Consider the following 16,610-nt stretch of genomic DNA (forward strand, 5'->3'; position numbering starts at 1 on the left):
ATACATTTGACTCTGTCAACAAGATCTGTCTCAAGTCTTCACAATCACCATGATATTACTCTTTTTTTCTTCCTTATCCTAATATTACAATTTTTGTTATGTACTTAACTCATCTTTTGACACCTTCAAGGCTGTTGTGAAGGCTGAATCAGGTTTTAATTCACTGTTTTGATATTGAATCAGGTTTTAATTCACTGTTTTGATATTGAATCAGGTTTTGACTCACTTAATATTGAGTCAAGATTTGAGTTGCTTGCAATGATATTGAATCAGGTTTGATCACATCCTGAAACAATTTCTCCTCCTCACTCACCTCCGCCTGCACACAGCAGACTTCCCTCTTAATCAGACATGCAAGCTGCTTTCTGATCATTATCATTTCAACGTCTGCTGTCGTGCCCTTGTCGTGAAAAAGACCTGGCATGGATAATAACTTGTCTCAAACTTGAAACATGTAAGTGCCACATAATTTAATGGCACTGTTCGCAAGGGCACTCCAGATTGTGCCTGCAGACCAAGGGCAGAGTGAGGGTGAGTGGTAGGTCTGCAGGTGAATATGCTCTGGTGGTCTTTAAGTAGGGGGAGTCATTTTCATTTTGGTCCATATCCAGGGTTCTGCTGGGGGGGGGGGCAGACCCTCATTCTGCCCTTGGTCTGCAGGCACAGTGTGGAGTGCCCTTGCGAACAGTGCCATTCAATTACGTGGCACTTACATGTTTCAAGGGTTTCGTTTATCACCGATGTATTTTGTTATACACACATTCCTTTACATTTACATTTTAATTTGCATTAAAGTATTTTGTGAGGCCTTCTAACATGTTTTTAAATATAACTACGGTTGTAGTTGAAGAGTTTGTAAATTAACATGAACCGAAGCTGTTGCCTGGCAACTCAATCGCACAACGTCACGTCCGTTAATTCCACATCCACACCATGATCCACACGCATGGATTAACATTGATTTAATACATTAGTGTAGCCTTTGTTTCTGCTAAAAGAGGTGTCGACCAGCTGGGGAAACAAGAAAATCGGCGTAATCGAGTGTGACTATTACAAAATAAATCATTACGTCAGGGTAGCATTTGCTTGGTATTTCCGGTTATCTCTCCACTGGTAAACATGGGTTAACAATACCGTGTAACTCTCACGTTTGAAGGGACGAAATCGTGACATCTTCACGTCTCCCAGCATGGTAAATCGTCACATGGTTCACGTCTTGCCGTGATACCGGGTTGCTAACCAGATGCTAACAACATGGTCCCTGCTGGCACCGGTGCGCTCTCTCTCTCTCTCTCTCTCACTCAATCATTGGGGCAGTGAAATGTTCCAGCCTGATTAGAAGAAGCCAGGACTCTCTAAAGTCTGTGAGTCACACGTATTGACTAGTAATGAATCAAAGCGGTGCAGAGATATGATAGTCCTGCTCTGCTGGATGAGGCAGGGAAGAGTCTAAATCTTACTTATTGCTCTTTCAAACTCTCACAAATCTGGGACAGAGATGGTCACATGCTTTTTTTTGACAGCTCTGACCTTGTCCAGCCTCCTGGACCTGCTGAAGAGTTTGATGAGACGTCCTGTCTGAACTGCAGTCACTGCCACGCTGGCTGTCCTTCTGGATCCTGTCGCAGTGTTTCCTCTCAACAGCGTTGCCGCAGAGACTTCTCCAGCCAACTGCTCTTTGTCATGGCTGGCAGGCCCACAGTCTGACTGTGTTCTTGGCTGTAGCTGAAATTGATTTAGCAAATGGCAACCAGACGGGCAGCGACATCAACAAAAGCAGCAGCAGCAGCCGCTTCCTGACTGGGGAGTTGTTAAGTAAATGTTGGAGGGATTTGGGGAAAATAAATTAACCTCACACAGTGAAGCTGAGGAGGCAGAGCGGCGTCCACCGGGCTGAGGGGGGACAATGTTGCAAAATACTGAACCCCATGCTTGGTCACAATGACATGGCCAGAAGAGTGTCAGTGTGTATCACTTTGAATAATTAGTTTGCACCTTGTATGGTGGCTCTGCCTCTGTATGAGATGCTGAGTTGTGCTGTAAAAGCCTTGAGTGGTCGTAAAGACGAGAATAGCGCAATATAAGAGCAGTCCATTTAGTAGTTGTGCTGAACAGCTCAACACATTATATTTCCTGGATGTCTGTTGGAAGCTTATTGTTTTGGACCATGTTGTTGAAAAAATAACTCCCCTCCACTACCCTCAACAGTAAAGATGCTGTGCCAGTGCCAACTTATTTTTAACTACGCTGAAGAGTCCGCTAAATGATGATGACACTCTGTCTGTCCATAGTGAGGCATGTCCAAAAACGACATGTTCTTTTCCAGATCAAGCAGCAGCAACTTCTACTCCCCTGATGGCGCTACATTTTCAATGTATGCTACACAGAACATTTGGATGTATTATATGTTAGGAACAGCAAAAAGTTCGGAGGTGGAGCGGTCGTTCACCAAGGGGAGGGTCAGAGGTTCAACCCCCAGCTCCTGAACTCGAAATGTTGAAGTTTTCTTGAGTAAGATACTTTCCACTTAACTGCTCCTGATGGCCATCAGTGTGTGAGTGTGTGTGAATGTTTCCTTTCTGAGGAAATGCACCTTATATGGCAGCATATATGAATGTTGAATTCTGAATTGAATTGTGGGTGTGCTCGTGAACTGTTAGTTCCCCGGAGCCTCGCAGCCGGGTAACTGTGGAGCGCATCATTTATGCATTCGATTAATTGCGCCGCATTGGCGCATTAGATGAGGCCCCCTCCGCAAGATGAGGCCCCACGCAGTCTGCGTGATCTGCGTGTAGAGAGGGGCGGGCCTGCCTGCATGGACTAAACCCCAAATGCTCCCAAAGGCAAATCCATCAGTTTGCCTTTCTGTGAATAAGCATTGGAATAGATGATGAGCAGTTTGAATGGCAGCCCCGCCCTCAGTGTGTGAGTTTGTGTATGAATGGTGTTAGAATGTGATGTAAAATAACCTGTCGATAACCATTTACTAAATGTGAACAATCTGTTCATCAATCTTCTTTTGGGGTTTTCCCTTTCCTGTGTATGTTCTTTAGGTTTTTGTGCATGTAAATGGTCTGCATGGCTAAAATCCCAATTTAACTTTTATTAATGACTCCGTTAGAGATGTATGTCACAGCGTCTGCTTCTCTACACAGTTAAAGCTGAATGTTTCATTGACAGCATATGTTTCACAAACCCTCAAAGGGCCGAGCAGCACTTTGATTCTGATTTGTTTCAACAGCAGAGCTCAGCGTGCACCCACTTGCCTTCAGGAAATATTTGAAGTCTGCAGTCCTTCTTTTTTTTAAAACCTTTTTCTCTTGCAGTAATCCTGCTCTGAATTTAAAAAATAACGTTGTGCTGGCTGCAAAAGCAAACCCCAATCAAGCCTTTTGTTGTTTTATGTCTTCATGTTCCTTGGTCTTTTCTTTCATCCTTCACCTTTCTGAGACGTCTTTCTCCCTGTGATCTCAAAGGGTTACGGTATCTCAAAACTCCAAATTGCACACATGAAAACAATAAAACAGACTGAAGTTGCAGCTCATTGTTCCTCTCCTGTTTCCTCTCTGTCCTCAGGACTTCCCTCTGCTGCGGCTGGATGACGTGGTGGAGGACCAGTCCAACATCCTGGGCTTCTCCATGCTGAACAGCACTCACCCTTTCTACCTGGAGTTCATCCGCAGCCTCAACCTCTCCTGGAGGGAAGGCTGCACCCTCAGCCCCTACCCCGGCCCCTCGGTGAGGGATTACAATGCAAATTTCAATTCAAGATTAAAATATTGTCATATGCAGAGTAGCTACAGTGTAGTTATGGCAATGAAAACCCTAAGTTCCATGCTGCAAGTTACCAATGTGCCGGTAAATGCATAAGAAGTAAACTATATATACATGTAATCTAAAAGTAAATGCTGTAAAGGAATACAGTTTATTATAATATTAAATGAATTAAGTCATATTAAATGAATATGTGAAATGCAAACAAATGAGTGCTTAAAGTTATAAAGGCACTTTAGTGCTCAGTAGTTTAGCAGTCTTATAGAGCTCCTGCGGATGATGTCACATATGCTGGTCACGTGACGAGAAACGAAGGGGGCAGCCATTTTGGCAGTAATCGCGTCAGTAAATTCATTGGCAGGCACTGGCAGACTGTCGAGGATGGTGGATAACTGCTGTGCACCAGGTTGCACAAATAGGCGTGGGAAGAAGAAAGGTGTATCTTATTATCGCATTCCAAAAGACGCGGAGAGGAGGGAAAAGTGGATCGCAGCGATTAAAAGAGCCAGGAGCCGTCTGAACAAGACTGAAAGATGGGACCCCCCGGCCGTTTGCTTTCGCTTATGGAGTGATCACTTCATATCAGGTGGGTGAAGGAATACAGTACAATGCTACAAAAAGTTTCTGGTCAGTTTAATTTTTACCGAAGTAGAATCTAGCACCCAGTTATTATAGCTAACGGACTCTGTGATGTCCCTTTTTAACTCAACAAGTGTGGCTCTGGTGCAGCCTAGCCAGTTAGCTTGTAGCAAGCTAGTGGTAAACAAACCCGTGTTGAAAATATTCCTCGGGACTCGGGGAGAGCAGCTCTCCCCGAGTCCCGCTGTGCAGTTGCAGTGGGCTCCCAGCACAACACCGTCGTTCCTGACCACCACCCATGGCTTTAGTTGACTTTCATTAAGCCTTTGGGAGTGATTAACCTATATATGAAATTCAAAAATAGATAAATAAAGGTTAAAAACGCCAGCCACTTTGGTTGAGTACGTTCAAAAATACAAACTAGTTTCAGACGCACTGCAGTAGCTATCCAAGCTAATAAACAAACATGCTAACGTGACACTGCCGTAGCTAGACAAGCTAATAAACAAACAATGCTAACGTGACACTGCCTATCAAACTGGAATAATTTAATACTTACCCTTGCAGTGATGATGCCGAAGTTTTTGGATGTAAGACTCCACAGTTGAATGTTGTTTACGAAGCCGGAATGACACCATTTGTAAGCCTCCAAGCTTTTGTAAGCTTTGAGGGAGTCTCCTGAGTACACTGATGGAAAGCTTACAAGATAGCTGTGGATGTCCGCGTAGCGCAAGTCGGGTACATCGTCTTCAGAGCAGGAGGTTATGCTCTTGAAAAGCACACCGGGTGCATTATATGGGTCGCTTATATTTAATCTTTCTAATTTTTTTACTATAAAGCCGAATTTCACTTGAATTAAAATGAGATGTATACTCGCACGGTAGGAAAACGCTGGCGCCGGTCGTCATGTTTACTGCCAAAATGGTGGCTGATAACCAAAAGTCACGTGACCGCAGGAGCTCTATAGCCTGTGGGACAGAATTGTCCCTGACGGTACGTCCACACAGCAGCTTCAAAAAAATCTTCCAACGCTTCCAATGCTTCTCTGCCCATTGACTTTGAATAGGGGTGACGTCACTTTGCCTCGCTTTTCGCCGAACTGCATTGTGGGGAAGCAAAGCGAAGATTTCCAGGATTCTTCAGGATTTTCAGGATTCAAAAGTTGAGCACTGTTCAACTTTTGAAGCTGAGCTGGAAGCGTCAGCCAATCAAATCTCGTTTATGCAAATCTGACAGTACAAGCGCTAGCCAATCAAACCGCGTGCAAGCTGGGAGAGCCAGACCGCAGTTCATTTCCTCATTCCAAACGAGAAATTACGGTAGCAAATCACCCGGTTCTTTACGACCAGAACTATTTACCGGGATACAAACCGAAGGAACCAGGCATGGAGGGAGGTGGCAGAGACAGTGGGTGAAACTGGTAGGTTTTCGTCTATTTGGGGAGTTTATATATATATATATTGCTCGCATTAAATCCCTGGGGTTTTTTGCTTTGTATGGGGGCGGGAGATTCATGTGATTGTTTGTTGGTCTCGTTGCTCGCAAAAAATCCCCAAGCTCTCATACACGCCCAGCTCCAAGATTTTCAAGATTTTTTCAAAGCTGCTGTGTGGACGTACCGTGAGTCCGGTGCACTGTTACACAGAAAGAGGTAGACCTTTAGGTTTACTGTTGGATGAAATATGACATGACAGCTGCTGGGGTTTGCGAAATATTCCTAAAACTTTTATTTCAAAACTTAAGAACTTTTATCTTTTTTTTTGTTGTGGTTAGATGCCTGGAATAAGGTTTTTGGTTAACACAAGCAGAAGAGATTTTAAAGTCTTGTTCCACAACACAAAACATGTCAGTAAATACCCACTGGTGAATGTCTGAAGCTGCATTCACATGATCCGTGATTTGCTCTCTGCAAGACTGTGAGGCTGGGCCTTTCAGTGAAAACAGCTTGATAAGTTGTGTTTCTATATCTCATCTGCTATTATGCATATAGCTGTGATCTAATTGATTGGTTGAGTGTTGAAAGGTAACTAGGTCGAAGTTGAAATAGTTGGAACTTTCAGCGTAGCTGTCAGGTAGCGCTTTCTCCTAACCTCTTAAACCCGCCCCCCCTCCCAGCGTCTGGGGGCTTCTTAATATTTAAAAACCTATGAATATCTTTATATTTATATAAATATATACAATTTCAGAATCAAACAGAGCTCTCATAGTAACGTAACACGTAATCCCCCCCCTCTCCCCTCTCTGGTCGGTACAATGAGGAAAATAAATTACGGGCCAAAAGTTTTATTTACAAGTATTAAAAGTAAGCAGAGGACACCAAACCAACTGAGACCTGTCTGTCCGCTGCATCTACGCACACACTGTACCACACACACCTACACACTGTACCACACACACGCACCTACAGCCGTTGTGTATTTTATTATGTGAAGCACTAAATGGTTTTGGAAAAATATCGACTCTTTGTTTGTATATATCTACTAAACTAAAGCAAATAAAGAGAGTAGGCCTGTTATACTGAGTGATATATATTTGACACTCTGCTCTGCTTTCTGCACGGACCTCACAGCTGTTCTCACTGTAAACATCGCGTCGCGATGAAAGCAGTTAATAAAATATTATCCAGGGGATGCATGCAGAGCTGTGATTGGCTGAGATAAGTCCGGCCGTGCGTCACGACTCTTTGAAACATCTCTGTTCCCGGAAATGCATCCACGAAGGAGCCGTGGAGGACCGTGGAGGACCCATCAGTGTATCCTCGGTTATAGCTCCTCCAGAGAGCCTCCTCGACGCTCGATCCTCGGTCCTCGAAGTGCATTTAGAGAAATGAGATGTCCTTCAACATGGCGCGCTGAAATTCATTTCCGGGTCACTACCGGAGGATCGAGGAGTCGAGGAGGGGGATTTGATGAAATGAGAAAGGGCCAGGGGCTCAGGCTGTCTAATGTGCTGTTTACGCAAGCCTCTCTCTCCTTGACGTAAGTGTAAAGCGGGATTTACTAACTCCCCTCGATTCTATTGGCTCTAAAGTTTCAAAAAAGGTGTAAATCACCCAAATCGACAAATGGGTTCCAGAGATAGGATCCTGCATAGTATGAATAATGCCAGCAGCGGCTGCTTTACGCACAGACGTAGCAGAGACAGCCGCACAACCGCTCCAGCACAGCAGTAACGAACACAGCAACGAACACAGTGAACACAGCCAACGAACAGAGACAACAGCAGGCAACAGAAAAGTCAGACAACAATCAGACCCTGATTATGAACTTCAGGAAAGGTATGTACTCTCTCTGTTTGTATCTATTAGTTGTGTATTTGGTGTAATCTATAGTAATTCCACACTCGCAAAATACGAAATGGAAGCCGCTTTGTTGTTGTAGCGTTATCGTTCCGCGAGAAACTAAAACAATGGGAACATCATGTTGGTGAACATATAAATCAGCGACGTGCAGTCAGGGAAGGAGCAGAGCCTCCCCTGTCATACTCCAATGTAATGGAAAAACAACTAAAGAAAAACTAAATGTTATTATTAAATGTATCCTTGCCATCCATAGTCTCTAAATAACTTATTTAACGTATATATGATATTTAGGCTCGCTGGTCTCATCATGTAACGGCAATGAAAAAAACAGCAGGAGAGGCAGCCATAACCTCTGCCGCACTGAAGGGGGCGCACGTGAGCCCACAGGTTCTTGTTGCTACTGTTATTCTACGCAGAGACGGATAGACACAAACAACAAACTAGACTTTTGAAATTACAGGAAGATAAGGAGAACTTTTACAAAAAACTAATAGAGATTGTTGTCCAGAAGGAGAGCATGGACTTAATCTTCAAGTCAAGGTAAGACCACAATCGTAATGAAAATGGGATCTTACTAAGCAAGAACAATCCAATATTTAGATTTTGGGTATCTTTTGTTGAACGGTCTGTTTAAAATGAATTGAAGCATCAGACTAAAAAAGCTTTTGAAAAAAAAGCCGATAGATGCTCGTGATGCTTGCAAAGCCATGCCATGCTCCTGCTCGTGATGCTTGCCAAGCCATGCCATGCTCCCCACAATGCAGTTCGGCGAAGATTACAAATCTTCTACGTCACCCCATTCAAGTGAATGGGCGAAGCGTTGAAAGCATTTTTCGATGCCTGTAGTGTAGAAGGGCCGTCAGTGCCTCACCAACCATGAACCTTACCGCACGTCACTGGTATAAATAGATTAATTGTATTTCGTGACTATAACACGGCAGTATATAAATAAAGCTGTATTGTATATCAACCCAGTCTATATATATATATATATATATATATATATATATATATATATATATATATATATATATATATATATACTGTTATTTCACACACGCCAAATGGATGCTGTTTTGTAGTTCTACAGAAATTGACTATTAGCAATTTATAAATAAAGCTGTATTGTATATCAGTCTATATATATATATATATATATATATATATATACTGTTATTTCACACACGCTAAATGGAGGAATTATTTCTGATTTGAGTTACATTTTTGAAAGAATAAGCCAGTGAAGTAATCAAAGTAATTGTTTTTTCCACATTTGTTTTCACAGTGATGAAGACGAGTATCAAATGGATTCTGGATCCCAGCCATCAACATCTGCCTCATCCGCTGGCACGCGGCACCGTAACCAGTGGCACATTAGGAATAAGTGGAATAAGTGTGCAAAATATTTAAATTGTATTTTCGGATCCTGAACGAGATCGCCGCCAGAGCGCGTCTCCCCGTTACCTGCAGAAGGAAGCCATGCACGCAACGCAGCCCCGCTCTCTTTAACTCCAGGTGACTTTCTGCCGCTTTCCTCCTTGGTGTAGTGCTGATCGTTTCACCACGGAGGAAAGCACTTCACTAATTGCAGTCCCCATAAGGAGCTGTACAAATGCCGCAGTGTTTGCGTGGCTGTGTATTTAGTTGAAAGCCCAGTGGCGATCTGCTCATCTCTCATCGAAATAATATCCTACAAAGGGGCGGACTGGCCATCTGTGTGTTGAACTTTCTTGTCGGCTCCCAGACCGTAGTCGTTGGCACGCTGATAACATTTTTTTTTTAAAATGGCACTTCATATCAAAAAGGTTGCCGACCCCTGCCCCAGAGCCATCAATATCCAAGCTAGGCCGCCTGACGTCTGCACCAGTACGAACTCAGCCTCCCTCTGCATCTTCTGAGTCAGTGGACAGACTGTCTGGAGGAAAGTGAAACGGGCTGGTGTGTGGCAGACTCAGATTGTTACCGTTCCTGACGCTGTGGTGCACTACAACAGAAGCATGGGCTGCGTGTATGTGTCCGATGCTTTGATTGGGTACTACAGCGTTCACCACAAAACCATGAAATAGTACAAGACTTGTTTTTACCATTTTCTGGACATTGCATTGCATTGTGAACAGCTTCCTTCCTCACAAGGAGCTGCACAAGATGAAGGGTGACCCCGGCAGGACGAAGCCACACACCCAGAAGTCCTTCAGGGAGCAGCTTGCTGCAGACATGAGGGGTGAAGTCCATGCAGCACCACCACCACTCCCCCCGCCCCATCATCACTCGTATGCATTCCCAAGTATTATGGGGAAGATGCTACCGCGCTCAGGAGGTGCTCTGATGCTGGCAACAAAATGGCGAAGACGTATCTACTGCACTAAGTGCCTGGTGCCTCAATTCAAAAACACTAAACACATTGAGGTTGTGTAAATTTTTTCTTTTTTGCCAGTGTTTACAAAAAAAATACTTGTGGTGTTATTTCGGTTTTAGTGTAGTTTGTTTGTGTGTTATTTTTGAAATAAATATGCTCCTGTTGGAGTCAAATGTATCCTAATAAATAAACATGTAAGGACTGTGGCAAAGTCCACACACAGACACACACATTTAAAAAAAAAAATTAAATATATATTTTTTAAATAAAAACACTTGTATTTGGATGGAATGATTACCTATAGTGATAATACAATTATTTTACAGTATGGTACCTGAAAAAGGTCAAATGGCATGATGGTATCCAAATGTGCCCAAAGGTCAGTCCGCCTGGACTTCTTTTTGCTAAACCTCTTTAAAAATGTTAAATTTAACTTGTTTGCCTCAATCTTGATACAGGGTACTTATTATATGTTATACTTTGGATTCCTAAAGCTTTTAGTCTACCATACCATCATTCAATGGGTTTTCTTTAGGCGGAGCATTTTTACTATGTTCCATCTGAATTTACTCTGACACAGAAACATCTATATTGACTCTGACACTTCTACATCCAACTCACAGATGTAACCTTGCTTTGATAAAATAAATTATTCATATAACCCTTTTAGAAGGTAAGTTATAGTCATTTGTTTTGGGCATAGCATTTTCGAGCCTGAAACCTGAAAAACAGGCTCAGGGCTTAAGAGACTAATCGGCCCCACTCTCTCCATAGAAAAACAACTGCAATGCCAGCAGAAGGCCCTTTCACCGCTTTTCCAGCATTCAGCTTCTATGTGTCTTAAAAACAGTCAATCATAACTAGGGATGTAACGATACCAAAAACTGACGGTACGATAATATCGCGATAACAAGTCCACGGTACGGTATTTATCGCGATATTGAATAATAAAGGGAAAAAGAAAATTCAATTTTTTATTTTCAATAAAATATTTTTTTACTCGGAAAATGTTTCTTTATTACATAATACATCTGATTTGTATAGTATTTTAGTAGGATAGCAGTATTTTAAAGTGTCAAAAACAAAGTGACAGTAACAGACTGGAACAAGAAAAACAATGTTTTTGTACCTACTAGTACTACCAAACAAAGTAGGCATTTTCTTTGTGCCACTGCATCTCACAAATAAACAAGCTAATAATCAGACCCTGCAATACAATAAATCAAGTTTCACTTTAGTTTTTCAAGTAACTCAACTCAAACTCACTAGTCACTCACTCAGCATCATCAGACAGGTTTTTAGGAATATGAGAATGTCCACATTTCCAGGTATTTATAAGCTGGGATGTTTGGGCATTTACAATATCCCCTGCTCTGGAAAAAACTCTCTCGCTTTGTACTGATGTTGCTGGAAAAGCAGTGGTCGCGTTAACCGAATATTTTATTTAACAATGACGGAAAAATCTGAAAGCAGTCTGTCATTTTGACAGATTAGAACAAACTCGGAACAGCGCCAACGTTTCCCCGCAGCGAGGCTCTGGTGTTATGCCGTGTTATGCATGCCCTCCAAAAGGAAATGATATAGTTTCCAAACCGTACTTTGCCGTACAGATCAATACATGTCTGGGAGGTTTTGCTTTACGCTGTGCGCGCTCCCGCGAGGTGCATGCACACACGGCATAACACCGCCCCCCCCCCCCTGTTGACAGTTCACGAGCGTGCTCTCTCGTGAAATGTTCAGACCCGACGGGTAATAAGGGATTATGACGGATATTTTACGATCCTCTCTGTCAAAATGACGCACAGCGAAAAAGTCTAACGCCACCTCAGTGGGACGGAGAGATATGCTTTGGCCATGGGTGACAGCAGTGGGTCAAACGGTGCATTGTCTCTCCACCACTTTAAAAACAATACAGTTTTTGCCAAGAAGGTGAGGCTTATTGATAGGGCGAGATATAAATATATTGTTGGTACTTGTCAATGTCTCTAGGTGTGTAAATGTAGCCCTGTAAATACGATGTCCTTTTGTGTTATCTGTTGTTTTATGTTGATGTTGTAACCTACTTGCTACCATGTTGGACAGGTCTCCCTTGAAAAAGAGATCGATGATCTCAATGCGACCACCTGGTTAAATAAAGTTTTTTTTTTTTAAAAGTGTTTACATTTTTTTAAAAATCGCGGTAGATTTTGTCAGTTTCACGACTGTATTGGGACGTTTATTTACCGCGATACCGCGATATTCGGTATATCGTTACATCCCTAATCCTAACAAATGACTACCTAACGCAACCCAATGTCACGGCATTTCGTGTTATAGTCACGACATTTAATCTATTGATTCGTGTTCACCAACAAGTTTTTCACCTTTTTTTCGTGTCACACAGAACGACTTTAAAAGCAATGTATTTCTATCAGTAGTATGTTTCGTGCCTTCACCACGTCTTTTTGTTGGGTCTTGGAAGACCGGAAGCTGTGGGGTTCATAAAAACATGTTCTTACTCAATATCAAGCCACGATTCTTTTTTTTATTTTAAATCGTATAATTTCGGAAAGAAAATGGGGCTCAGAGCCTCAGAATACTGAAATCTATATTTTTGAAATCTTTTTTTCCTTCTAATTTGTTATTCTTTTCTAAATAACACACTGTTATTTACTCAACAATAACACACTATTATCCATGTTTTCATTTATTTGTTTAATTCCATAATCTCTGGCTTTTTTGGCGTTCGTCAGGAACTGAATTTCAAAATAAAAATAACCGGAAGCAGACGTAGGCCTATATGGGACATTTCGAGCATCATTGCGATACACAGCCACTGAACTGATTACCCAAGATCCTCAGCTATGGTTTAAGCTTGATGATTTGGATGTTTTAGCCGCAATGCACGTTGGGATATGGTGTTCATGCGATATGAAATCCGAAAAAACATTTCGGAGTTTAGGATGGCCTAAGACACTCCACTACCCATAATCCCCAGCTATCGTTAGGGACTACAGTCCCCGTGGTTAATCTTCAAGCTCCGGGATTGGATGTTGGAGTGGCAGTGCGCCAAGGTTACTCCGAGCGTCAAACAGCTGTTTGAAATGGAACGAAACCACGCCAGACTATCCAAAACTGGATTTAAACGAGACCAGCAGATTCTGATTAATGATGTGAAATATAAACAACCCTTAAAGCAGACTTTAGTTACACCTGAGTACAATTCAGGTAAGGTGATTGTCAAGTGCCAACAATCAGGAGAGATATTTGAGAGTTGGTGCTTGAGAAGACTAAACATTAGATCTCTATAAAGCATATTCATTAATCGTTATTCTCTACTAATAGTTAATTAAAGACTGTATATAATTGCTATTTTGCACATCCCTTTCAAGATTTCAAGATTTTCTAAGGTTTATTGACATATCATATACACAACTACAATGTAGTAGGGTCGCAGGTTCCTCAACAGTGCATTCATTACAAGACATCTATCAATATGTGTGTATACCTCCACCATTAAACTATCATATTCTGCACATTTCTTATACTATCTACATACATAAGAGTATCATTAATGTGTATAATATCAGTTAAAAACTAGAAAATGCAATTCCTGAAGAAATTGCTAGTGGGAATGCTTTATGCTGAAAAGCTGACGCTGCACTGCTATGCTGAAATGTAATGTGTAAGAAGAAAGTGAAGACTTGAGATTTAAATGATACATGAACACTGGGGGCTTGAATGTGTGATGAGTGAAGAAAGAAAGTGAAAAGGCTTGGAAAAGCAGCAGAATATTTGAACTGCAAACTTCTGAACTAACTTGATTGCGAATGATCTGTCGCCATGGCAACGGCATTTGATGACACCCCATAAAACGCTTAGATACGTTGATGGCTGCATCGTTACCAAACCTGTGAAGTTTTGGGCGTTTGGAGCAGTTTCACTGAAGTTATGAGAAAACCGTGTTTCAAGGCGAGCATTGCGTTGCCATGGCAACGGCATTTGAAGAAATCCAAAACTGTCCTTTAGATGTCTTCACGGCTGGACTGTTAGTACACATGTGAAGTTTGAGCATTTTTTGAAAATGTTCATAGGAATAATAGCGACATCATGTTTTATGGCGAGGGATGCGTTTCCATGGAAATGGCATATGGTGAGATCTCAGATTTGGCGTAGAGCTGTTGAGGCATGGACCGGTGATATACAAGTGAAGATTGGGGGACGATTGGACCGTGTCGATGGGACTTACAGCCACATCGTGTTTCATGGCGAGTGTGGTCCGTCGCCATGGCAACGGCATTTGATGACACCCCATAGTACGCTTAGATGCGTTGATGGCTGCATCGTTACCAAACCTGTGAAGTTCTGGGCTGTTTGGAGTATTTTCACTGAAGTTATGAGAAAACAGTGTTTCAAGGCGAGCATTGTGTTGCCATGGCAACGGCATTTGAAGAAATCTCAAAACTATGCCGTAGATGTCTTCACGGCTGGACTGTTTGCACACTGCTATCTGAAGTCTGCTGCTCTGAGCTTGTCAGTTGGAGTGATGACATCATCGTGTTCCATTGCACAGGTGTTTATAGTTGAGCTAACGAGGTGCCTCGACTTCAAAGAGTTCATTGTTCTGAATGAGAGATGAACCTCTTACATGTGAATGTTTATATTTCCTCACGGCTGCTGTCGTGAGGAAATATCTGCCTGAAATTACAATGGGGTTTAATGGAGGAATGTTGAAGGTTTTTGTCACTTCATGCCCTCAAAAAGCATTTTGTTTAATTATTTTTTGCTTAATTATTTGTCATTTTTCAAGCTACGAGATGTTTTCCTACGTTTGTCATGATAAATTATGTCCCAGGAATGTAGGGTTTGGGAATTATGGCAGTTTAAAAAAAAATATGAATGCAAATTTCAAGCTGTCCTCCACTCTAGCTGTGACATCACACACTCTAGTTAATGTTAAAATGTGAAGAAAACCTCTAAAACAAGGTCTGAACAATGTTTAATATCTCTAAAATTAAGAATCAGATTTAAAAGTTGTTTTACACGAATAATGTCAGAAAGATGTGTAACATTTTAAAGTTGGAATGAGGTGTCTGAGTGAAAGTATGAATGAACAGTTAGCAGTTGAATTGCATAAAGATTTGTTGAAGTCTGAAGATTTTCTCCATTGACTTCAATGTTAAAAATATGATGTATTATGGGATGTATCTCTGGAATTATGAAAGTTATGAATGAGTAAAGTAATAGCCATCAATTCCCGACCGAGCTGAACGTTTTGATGTTTGAACAGAGTTTCTGCGATGTTCAATGCGGGAGGAGAAGCGCGGCAAAATACCGGCGGAATAATAATAAACTTTTCGTTCGTAGAAGAACAGTTAGTTGGAATGCTGTTAACAGCATTCCCACTAAATAAATGCTTCAACATAGTTAACATTGCAGGAAAGCAATATATTTGACATTAATTACTTTGTCAGGCTTAATATTTATCTGTGGATAGATACCCCCAAAGCTTTTTTCTTATTTGAAAGAAGACCTTAATCTAAAGTATTATTTAATGTTTAAATAAAGGTTCCTTTGTTTTTCTGTTTTGCACATCCTCCTATTTATATCTTCGAACGTCCTGCACTAAACTGTTTTATTGTAGAGATCACTTACAGTATCTTCTTGATTTTTTATATTCTATATTTCTATCATTGACCTTCTACATTCCCCCTATGAAAGTATGTACTCTTCATTTTTTTTTCATCGAATATAACATCCATCCATCCATCCATCTTCTCCCGCTTATCCGTGGTCGGGTCGCGGAGGTAGCAGTTCCAGCAGAGAGCCCCAAACTTTCTTTTCCCTGGCCACATCAACCAGCTCTGACTGGGGATCCCAAGGCGCCCCCAGGCCAGAGAAGAGATATAATCCCTCCATCTGGTTCTAGGTCTACCCCTTGGTCTCTTCCCAGCTGGACGTGCCTGGAACACCTCCCTAGGGAGGCGCCCAGGTGGCATCCTAACTAGGTGCCCGAACCACCTCAACTGGCTCCTTTCGACGCGAAGGAGGAGCGGTTCAACTCTGAGTCCCTTCCGGATGACCGAACTTCCTCACCTTATCCCTTAGGGAGACACCAGCCACCCTGCGGAGGAAAACCCATCTCGGCCGCTTGTACCCGCGATCTCGTTCTTTCAGGTCATGAACCATCCTTCATGACCATAGGTGAGGGTAGGAACGAAAATGGCCCGGTAGACAGAAAGCTTTGCCCTTCTGGCTCAGCTCCCTTTTCGTCTACAACGGTGCGGTAAAGAGACTGCAGTACCGCTCCCGCTGCTCCGATTCTCCGACCCATCTCACGCTCCATTGTTCCCCCACTCGAGAACAAGACCCCGAGATACTTGAACTCCTTCACTTGGGGTAAGACATTAAATAACGTGCTCTTAACCACTAGGCGGTGCACACAAGGTACACACAGCCAGTAATAACTTTGTATTATTAGTGTAGAACACTTATGTATGTATAACATCTAAAGATGTGTAGTTTTATTCATGTTTGTTACATAATTGTACAGCATATTGCTATACTATTTCTCATGTTTTACTTCTACACATTAATATCTGATTTTTAAAACAGACAGAA

At 42.0% G+C, this 16,610-nt stretch overlaps 2 protein-coding genes across 2 annotated transcripts in view; one reads left to right on the forward strand and one right to left on the reverse strand.

Annotated features, from left to right (window-relative positions):
* Positions 1-16,610, forward strand: part of LOC307022751 (glutamate receptor ionotropic, kainate 5-like) — a gene marked incomplete at its 3' end in the record, with an annotated part of 608,764 nt that overhangs the window by 378,381 nt on the left and 213,773 nt on the right. The window contains exon 8 of the mRNA XM_079655644.1: positions 3,577-3,738. Coding sequence (XP_079511770.1) covers positions 3,577-3,738 — 162 coding nt within the window. The remainder of the gene's footprint in view (positions 1-3,576; positions 3,739-16,610) is intronic.
* Positions 1-16,610, reverse strand: part of LOC307023321 (uncharacterized protein) — a 104,976-nt gene that overhangs the window by 28,983 nt on the left and 59,383 nt on the right. The window lies entirely within an intron of this gene.

Source organism: Notothenia rossii (genome assembly GCF_949606895.1).
Source record: "Notothenia rossii genome assembly, chromosome: 10".
Classification (NCBI taxonomy): domain Eukaryota; kingdom Metazoa; phylum Chordata; class Actinopteri; order Perciformes; family Nototheniidae; genus Notothenia; species Notothenia rossii.